General features: G+C 36.3%; 1 protein-coding gene across 2 annotated transcripts; it reads right to left on the bottom strand.

Annotated features, from left to right (window-relative positions):
* Positions 1 to 3,594: 3,594 nt before the first annotated feature.
* Positions 3,595 to 5,957, bottom strand: LOC144707942 (DUF1365 family protein). 2 transcript variants are annotated; one of them, XM_078581224.1, is made up of 5 exons: positions 5,565 to 5,957; positions 4,598 to 4,736; positions 4,200 to 4,292; positions 3,917 to 4,117; positions 3,595 to 3,849 (listed from the first exon to the last, which is right to left on the bottom strand). In XM_078581224.1, exons 1-5 carry the CDS (start codon positions 5,927 to 5,929, stop codon positions 3,673 to 3,675), a joined length of 975 nt encoding a protein of 324 aa, XP_078437350.1. In that variant the 5' UTR covers positions 5,930 to 5,957; the 3' UTR covers positions 3,595 to 3,672. The 2 variants fall into 2 exon arrangements, with proteins under 2 accessions (XP_078437350.1, XP_078437351.1); XM_078581225.1 differs by having other exon boundaries at positions 3,968 to 4,117.
* Positions 5,958 to 9,275: the final 3,318 nt, after the last annotated feature.

Genomic DNA, 9,275 nt, shown 5'->3' with positions numbered 1-9,275 from the left:
AGCCAAGGAAATCACGGCAAAGGAAACTAACGCAAAGGGACGAGCTGAGACATGTTGACGAAAGAGGAGAGGGGAAGGGGAGAGATCCTTATAGGGATGAACCTCCCTCCTTACATATGATTATGACGAATCGGAAAATGACGAAAGATGAAGATCAAAACCAAAAGACGACGAACGAAACGAAACATGAAAACGATGATAAGGTGTCCGTTACCCGGGATATTTGGATCCGGGCGTGTGTACCGTCGCTTTGGCTAGCCGAGCGGGCTGAACACAAACGGCTGGTGTTGTCGAGGATGGCGGTGACGTCTCCGAAGACGTGTCCGGGGCTGCGGCTGGTGCTGCGCCATCAATTATCTTCTGATCACTAAATTAAATACAGATTTTACATCACCTCCTCCATGTGGATCAAATACCCTTTATCATACTAAAATTTTTATACTTTGAAAAAGTAAATTTTATAAATATTATTTCATAGGTCTAGAATGTAAAAAAAATTATTAATAAAAAGTAATCCAACACATAATTTAGGATTACTAAAAACAACCTAGTTAATTTGTTACGATTATATGTGCACACTTGAAAAGAATATGATGCTCTTGCTAAATCATCTCTCATGGATCATGTATATTTTTCATGATTGGGAAAATGGGAAAACAAGAATTACATAAATGATTCAATAATAAACTCACTTTAATCCAAGAAGTGCATGAGATTTTTTACTTTAGAAGCTTCCTATGTCCAACCAGGCCACTGAATGTTAGTACGAGTTCTGAAGTTTTTTATTCCATTTTTTGACCTTCCAAATAAAATTATCCACATAAATTGAAAGAGAGGAAATAATGAAGTTCCCCTTACAATTTCATCTTGATCTGAGTAATAAGCTTAAATTTGATGTGTAATTAAAAGTGAATTTCCCATCTCATCAGCAATTGGACTTATGTGATGAAATATGTAAAATTCCCTGAAAAAAACATAGAAATAGTAGGTTGTAAAGGGGTCCACTCACAGGGATGAGACTAACTATAAAAATCTAAGTTTGTCTTGATTGAAAATTATTAATGAAAATTGTAAGGGGATTTCAGAACATGATTAGACTTTGAAGGCGTTTATTTTTTTGTTATAAACTTCAGATATTTAGTTTATATCCAATATTCAGATGAAACCAAATTAAATTCCAGATTGGGGCGTGGTAAGAGTAGATTTCAAATTTCTAAATAAGAAGAAAAACAGAAATTCAAATTGGAGGCGAAGATGAATGAATAATTTTATGAAATTTTGGGAATAGATATGATATATATGGATTTTAATTTTAAAAAAATTAAATTTAAAATCTAGACTGATAAATAAGGGATAATTATCTACAGGCAGAGAGTGGAGAAAATCGGGGAAAATGGTTTTTAAGATTCAGTTCAAAGAAGATCTGTGAATCTACGATAGAGAATGAGATGAGAATTTTTTTATGCTTCTGAATATTGATCTTGAATATAACCAAGTACTCAATCCTAAAAGACCTTCCCAGTGTCGCCCGTGCCTTGGGGTTTTCAGGACATTCAAGAACAAAATGAAGGGATAAAGAAAGAACTTAAAATATTCAATCCGAAGAATCAAGAAAATTTCAATTACAGAAGAGACTGTTGTGTCATTCATGTCCATCTAGGTTGTGGAGATATTTATTGGTAAGTTTCCCCCTCTAACATCAAGGGTTAAAAGACAGGACTGCCCATTTAGATTCGGGCTTGATTAGATTGTCGGATCTCTACAGATATACCCGTTTGAATTTCTTAAGGATCAAATTAGATATCGGATGGTTGGATACAAATTCAAAAGAGCAATCGTGAGATGAGGCATTGAAATAATAAATGAGACGAATAAAATTCTCAAAACCTATATGATAGTTTTATACAAAATAATTTTGACGCACAAAAATCATTTGTACGTGAATTCAATGTTGAATATTTTTAAACAAATGACATTAAATTTTTAAAATCACATCGTCACCATGATTTAAATTTAATGAATTTTGGTCGTTATAATATGAAAATATAATCCTTTAACATGATTAATGTAATTATTATGCTTGATTTAATCAAGATAAGTTTCATATGATCACCTTTAAAGCTCCAAAATAGTTGTTTGCTGACAATGTGGAAAATTGAGACAAATGATTGCCCAAATTCCCAAAATTCAGGGTGGAAAAACCTTAGAATAATCAGCACCGATGCTGATGGAAAGATGAAAACTATAGATAATGGATGTCCCAGACTGCACCAACTTCCATCTCTGATACATGATGATCCAAAAATCTATTTGAGCTGAAATTTTGAGGGCACGTTTAGCTCTAACTTAGGGTTATGCTCCTTATCATTTATTTTATTGGGGATAGACCTTTATCTGGAAAAAATACTCTTACAATATATTCCCTCAACCTTATTGCCAAAAATAGTTATTCAAGTTTCTTTAATATAAATTTTAAATATATTTTATGAATTTAATGATTTATTCATCAAAGAAAGCTAAAAAGTTCTTTACAAAAATTAAAATCTAGGAAAATTCTAATGAATGTAGAAATTAAAAAATAGATATTTGACTAAATTCATGTAAAATATTTTCATATTAATTATCTTGATACAAATTGAAAATTGAAAGTATCTATATTTATGAATGGCATATATATATGCATGTATGTATCTTAAAACACTTGATTTCATACTCAATATGCATAAATAAGAATAAATGTATTATAATTTCATGATATCAATTATCTATTTTCAAAACTTTGAGATCCCTTATATTATTCATCATCTCCTGATGAATTGAGCGACATTATTTGTTAGTTTTGATGTTTTCCAGTCATAGTGTGTTGTTAGTTGATCAAGACGTTGCAGGAAATTGTGACGGAATACATAAAAAATATAAGAGGATGATAGAAAGAAGATGGAGACAAGGTTTTAGGAGTTTTAGGGAACGTGCAATATCTTTTCTTTGTAGTTTTATTATTTATTATCTTTAACTTATCAGTATTCTCACACTTTCTGTTTCCATCCTATTATTATAATAAAAAAATCTGATAAATGTATTCATATTCACTTAAAATACTATTCAATTAATCTCAGATGAATATCTTCTCACATCTTTTTAACTATCTTATGACTATCGTCTTAATTTTTTACATTATTAGTATCATTCCCTTCATATCTTCTTCCTAGACTCATGCTATCTCCCTACTATCCTTTTACTACATTATTACTATCTTCTTAGTTTATAATTAATCAGGATTGGGAGAGAGTTTGAGAGAGAATGAGAGATGTGTGTGTGTGCATTTCTGAAATAAATGAGAGACTCCTGGTAATTATTACATATACAGTATGATTTTGGAAGTGTTGAAGTTTTAATGATCATTTATATATTTATAATACTTACTAACACAGTAGAAAATGTAAAATCATCAAAACTTCAACACTTCCAAAATCACACTGTATACATAATAATTACTGGGAGTATCTCATTCATTTCAGAAATGCACACACTCTCTCTCTCATTCTCTCTCAAACTCTCTCCCAATCCTGATTAACTATACTAAAATGGAAAAGATGCCCCAAAAAGAATTATAAAACCAGACTGAATTTACAAATTAAAATGACATCAGACCAAATCAAGCGGTCAAAGAAGTCAACACCAGGGCCATGCGGCCTCCTTCCACAAAAACCAACGGGACCCACCTCCTTTTACCCCAATTAAAGGGCAGCTCAATTTCTGGTCACGCCTCCGAGCCTCCTCTCTATATTCAGGGTTTGAGTACCTTGGATGCTGGATGAACCTCACGTCTTTCCACCATAGCTTAACGGCCTGCCGTCGCACCCATTCAAAAGTCAAACCTCAAGTCAAAGTCAAAGTCAAAGTGGATATTTCTTACATGCCAGTAGATCCAAAGGGCAACTTTATGCGGCATGAGCCAGAAAAAGACCTCGGGGTTGACTTGCGAAGAAGGGCTGACCCGGGTCGCGCTCAAAGTCGCAGTGAAGTAGTTTCCCATCTCCGGGTGCTGCACTGAGATTCCAACATAGAGTTTCTCCCCCGGCTCGCCCACATGCATCTTCCAGCTCCCCAGCATATCCTGAATTCCACAAGATTGATCAAAAGAATATTGGATTTACGCGTCTCGGCCGTCCAATTTGAGTGCATCCAGGTGGACCCACCATGAAGGGGCTGACGTGGAGCGGCTTGGCGACCAGATCGGACTTTGGGTCGAAGACGAATAACACTCTCTCACCCCATGGTGTGTTAGTCACCTGAAGCATTGCAACTAGCCATGTTCTTTGTTCTGTTCTTTTTTCTTTTCAAAAATGAACAAAATTCGCACATTCGCACAAAACTAGAACAAAATTCGCACAAAGCGAACGAAAGAACCGCACACGGGTCCGTGCGATGTTCTGTTCGAATTCGTTTTTATTCTGTTCGGAAAACCGAACAGAACGAACAATTCGCAAAAAATTGCACAAAAAGAACAGAATGACCTCATCTATTTGCAACAGAGATTAGTCAATTGAAGATCAGAGATATTGTGGCAATGGAGAAAAAAAGAGGTAAAGAGGACCTCGGCGATGCATTTACGAAGACATGGTTTCTCTGTACTTGATGCCGGCTGGCCAGTATCTTCTGCTCTATCATAGCAGAAATATATGCTTAGTGGATTCTGTTCATATCCAACGCTTGGAGGGATAGTGAGCAACCAGCTGTGAATATAAATGATTGATTGAGTCATATACTTTGCCGAATGCTAAAAACTGAACGTACTTAATGTGATTATGGAGATAATAAATCCTGAGAATAAAATTTTGATGCATTGAGAATGTGAATCAAGAATCATATTTTTAAAGTATGCAAGTTTTTTATTAGGAACAGAGAAGAGTTCCAGGATCTAAAATATAGGAATCATGGTGCAGAGATTCGGGCTGTGTTAAAGGTAAAATCCCGTCAGAGAAAGTCTATATGAAAAAATTACGTAGGTGGCGATACAAATTGGGAGAACACATAAGTTATGTTCCACAATTTTTCTGGTTTGTATTGCTATCGGAGGAATAATAAGCAGACTTTTTAAAGCTGAATCACAAGTTAGATGGTTCGGGAAAGTCAAACATTGGATTCTGCTAAATAAAGTCTGTTGGAAAAACATATATGCTTGCAGTAGTAAAGATTTGTGAAAAACGTATCAGAAGTTCTACAATTTTACTGGTTTTAATCAACAATTCGCACGATCAAGGAAAAACATGGGTTGCTTGCAAAGAGCTATGGGTCTGATAAGTCTTCAATAGAAACTCTTTATCAAGGAGACCACAATAGAAAACCAGTCTAAAGACCACTCTCTAAGTTTCATACCATGATGAAGATGAACAGGCAGTAATTCTTCAAACTCGCACAAAAGGTCACAAAATAGATGAATAATTCTTCGAAATTCTTCTTCCTTATCCTAATGGTCAGATTGGGGTTCTAAATCTTCCGGCATGGGCACAATTCCAAATTCACAATAAGAATTATTAACAAAAGGAGCAAGATGATCATACACCGGACCGTCAGTGCTCGCGATGGCGCGAGCCTCGTCTGAAGAAAGATGCCCAGCGAAGAACGACTTCGGGAAAAGGGAGCTCGGAAGATTAGAATTTTCCGACGACCCAGCACGATCAAGATCGAGAAAAGCATAGCGAACGGTGTACTCGAAGGCGTGGTGGCGGGGACTTCTCCGCGCGTGCTTCACTCGGCCTTCGTACAATCGGAGAGCTGCCACGTCGTCGCCATTGCCAGGTTGAAGATCCGCCACTGGAGCTCTCCGTAGGCGAGAAGCGAGGCAGCTGAGCAGCAGTCGGAGGGAGAGGACGGCCGAGATGAGCGTAGAAGAAGCGATGGAGCCGATCAGGTACAGAGCTTCCATGTCCACGCTCAACGGATTCTTTGTTTCTGACCAGAGGAAGAAGTATAGATCCGGATCGTCCCGGACGTGGACGAGGACGGGACGGGACGAATTTCGTCCTGTCCTACGTCCGACATAAGGTCAGGGACGAAGGACGAGGCGGTTTTTCGTCCACCGACAAAAAATCCGACCCGTCCAATAATCTCTGAACGATTTTTCGTCCCGTCCGATCCTCCCGGAACGAATTTTCGTCCCAAAATTTGTCCCAGAACGAAAAAATACATTTTATATTTTTATATATTATAATAGGTTATAATATAATATAAATTGTACTAACAAGACCACGTGGCAACATCTTAACTGTCGGATGTGAATCCGGCGGTGTTTCGTCCAGGTTCGTCCGTCCATCGTCCGGAGACCTCCGGACAGACTATTTTTTTGTCCTACGGGACGAAAACCGTCTCGTCTGGTGGTCCCCGGACGAATTTTTGTCCCAAAATTCGTCCTTATTCTCAGACAGGACAATTTTTTCGTCCCAGGATGAAAAACCGTCCCATCCACGTCCCTGATCTATATTTTCCGACGATCAGATAGAAGAATAATTGGGCCGGGTATTAACCAGCCCGGCCCGGACCGGCCCAGCCCGGCCCACTGGGTTCAAAAGGGCAATCTAGACTTGGATAGGGGCAAGTTGATAGTAGTATTTGCCTGTCTGGGTTCAAAAATTGTCATCCGTCATCGTCTGGAGCGACAGGCGGATGACTGAACGGAAGGCTATCCATCATTTGTCATTAGTCATCCATCATTCGTGACGAATGACGGATGACGAAAATAATGAACGGATAACGGAGAAGCCGGAAGAGAAGGCCCACCGGTGGTTGGCAGAAAATCAGAAGAACGTTCCGTCATCTGAACGTCCGCTCCATTCCATTTTTTTCAATGGACAAGTGACGAAACTGACGAATGATGATCTCGTGACGATGATGAATCTGTGATGAATGATGAAAATGGCAAAAAAGTTTTCAACAGACGGATAACAGAATGGAAGTCCGTTCAGTCCTGTTCTGTCTGTTCGGAAATGTCATCTGTTTTCATCCTCCAGCTCCAGATATCAAGACAGATGCAAAACCAGATATGGGTAACTGAAAGTATGATATTCTCAGGTGACCCGGTATCAATATCCGATTTAGTTGTCCATGTCAATATTGGCATATGAGATCATATTAGGTGATGGATGACGACATTGGATGATGGTTTTTCTTATATCTGACTTACTATTTGAAATATAATTTTATTGTTTGTATTATTAGGAAACATTGAAATTAGTAAACAAGTTAAGTAACATCTGTCTTCCTATGTGTATGAATAAAACTAATTATTGTTAACAAACAATATTAGTCCGTCATGATATTATGTTGATTGAATATTGTCTAATTTCTATTGTGTATTCATGGTAGCACTTCACATTTGGGAGGTAATCCACAATCAAAGTCAACAGGAGACAACCCAGCGGACATCACCCAACAGTTACACCAAGGGATTCATTAAGATTGGTCAAATTAATACACAAGGGGGCTAATGATTCGGAATCTATGGAACGATTTTATAGTATTTTTTTTCGTAGGGGAAACTTTCTCTTTACAAAATAACTAATTTCTGTTTAACAGAGTCTAACATCTGAATATATATGTTCTGCACAGATTTTGGAATCTGATATCTGGATGTCATATTCCAAAATCTAGTACTATCATTCGCCAATAGTCCTCACCCCTTTGGTGTCTATCATGATATCTGATAATGGGCAAATATTCAATATTTTTCTATTATTTGATTCTGGAATCTGAAATAATCTAGATCTTTCCTATGTATTCAATACCAACTTGTTTGGAATCAGAGATCAAACATATATCAAAAGTTGAACTCTAATAGACAGTGGAAGAGGGAATCAGACGGATAAAATATAATGGTTGGATGTACAGATATTGAAGATAATATTAAATACTGATGAACGGGGAAGGCATTTTGGCCATGCATCCATCATGCCGTATGTAGTTTCAATCTCTTTCAAAACGATTGGCTGGACGGAGCAGATGACAATTGGGAGGGTTAGGAATATAGAACTTGACTAACAGTGATAAGCCACATCCGTGCACCCTCAACTGTACCCAAATGTAGGACCAGAATCAGCTAGGATGAAATCTGATAGAACCTCAATAGACCAATTGCATTAAACTTAACTCACTTTAGACTAAGATTTAATATCATATGAACACTTAACCCAACCAACTATATGTATCACATTCAGTTGCTTGGATTAAATCTAGAATAGGGACACATCTTTTAGATAGGATTAAATATGAAATAGGCACACAAATATAGTTCTAAGTATTAAATCTTGTGGTGATGATTCAAAGATCTAGTGGATATGATTAAATATAAAAGAGGGACACACATTTTGTGGCTAGGGCTAAATCTAGTTTGGATACACATATTTAATCAATAGAAGAAAAAAATAGATTAGGAATGCTAACATTTGTATACTAATAAAAATATAACTATCTAATGTTGAGAATTATTTCCAATTATACAATATTGAACTCTCAACTCTCTCTATATCCATCCCTTTTCTTCTGACATATGAGACTCTTTTTACGGATAATATGACCCCATTCAGGTATCAATTCTAGAATTGGATAACAGATATAGATGATATTAAATGTATCATATGGTTGTCTTCCAACATATGAAATATGTTATTCACCTCTTATGCTAAATATCAGACATAGTTAACGTAAGAAAATTTTACAATATTGGTTATTACAATTGTTAGGCATTTTGGTAGCCGATAAGATGATAAATTTACCCATAATTCCATTTTTTTAACCATATAAATATTAAATTTATCATGCTATTTTTTAATATCATAGGAATATAATTTTTAAAAAATATTTGGGCATTTTTTAAAGTACTGATGGACTTCTACTTCTGGCAGTTTTATTACTGTTAATTTATGTGGCTATGGTATTACCTACAAGTGGCACGAATTAGTTTATTATAATTTTATTCACTCTAATTGAGTTAAATGTATGAGATCTAACTGATGAGATAGAGGACATGGAAGACTTAGTTTTTTAGACAGTGTAACCTAGTCCTTAATGTTGCTTTGGTGTATCCAGCCCAAACTGATGATGAACTCTAACTAGGTTTGAGTGAATGCCTCCAAAAGGAAAGACCAAGAAAAATGGCACCACAAATACATCAATTAGATAAAATTTTGGTAAAGCTCTATCCCTAAGCACCTTAAAAGTTTATTCAAAAATGTTAATAGTTGAATGTTTTGATGTCTGAGAAATGTATTACATAGTAA

Source organism: Wolffia australiana, chromosome 9, assembly GCF_029677425.1.
Source record: "Wolffia australiana isolate 7733 chromosome 9, ASM2967742v1".
Taxonomy (NCBI): Eukaryota; Viridiplantae; Streptophyta; class Magnoliopsida; order Alismatales; family Araceae; genus Wolffia; species Wolffia australiana.
Note: the sequence above shows the minus strand (reverse complement) of the source record. Positions and strands in the feature narration are given on the sequence as shown.

Excerpts from the sequence above, each read along its gene's own strand:
- LOC144707942 (XM_078581224.1), bottom strand. The coding sequence starts at position 5,929 with ATGGAAGCTCTGTACCTGATCGGCTCCATCGCTTCTTCTACGCTCATC. Across the intron at positions 4,737-5,564 it reads GCGAGCACTGACGGTCCGGT|CTGGTTGCTCACTATCCCTC; the intron begins GTATGATCATCT and ends TTATATTCACAG. Across the intron at positions 3,850-3,916 it reads CCCTTTGGATCTACTGGCAT|GCCGTTAAGCTATGGTGGAA; the intron begins GTAAGAAATATC and ends GTGCGACGGCAG.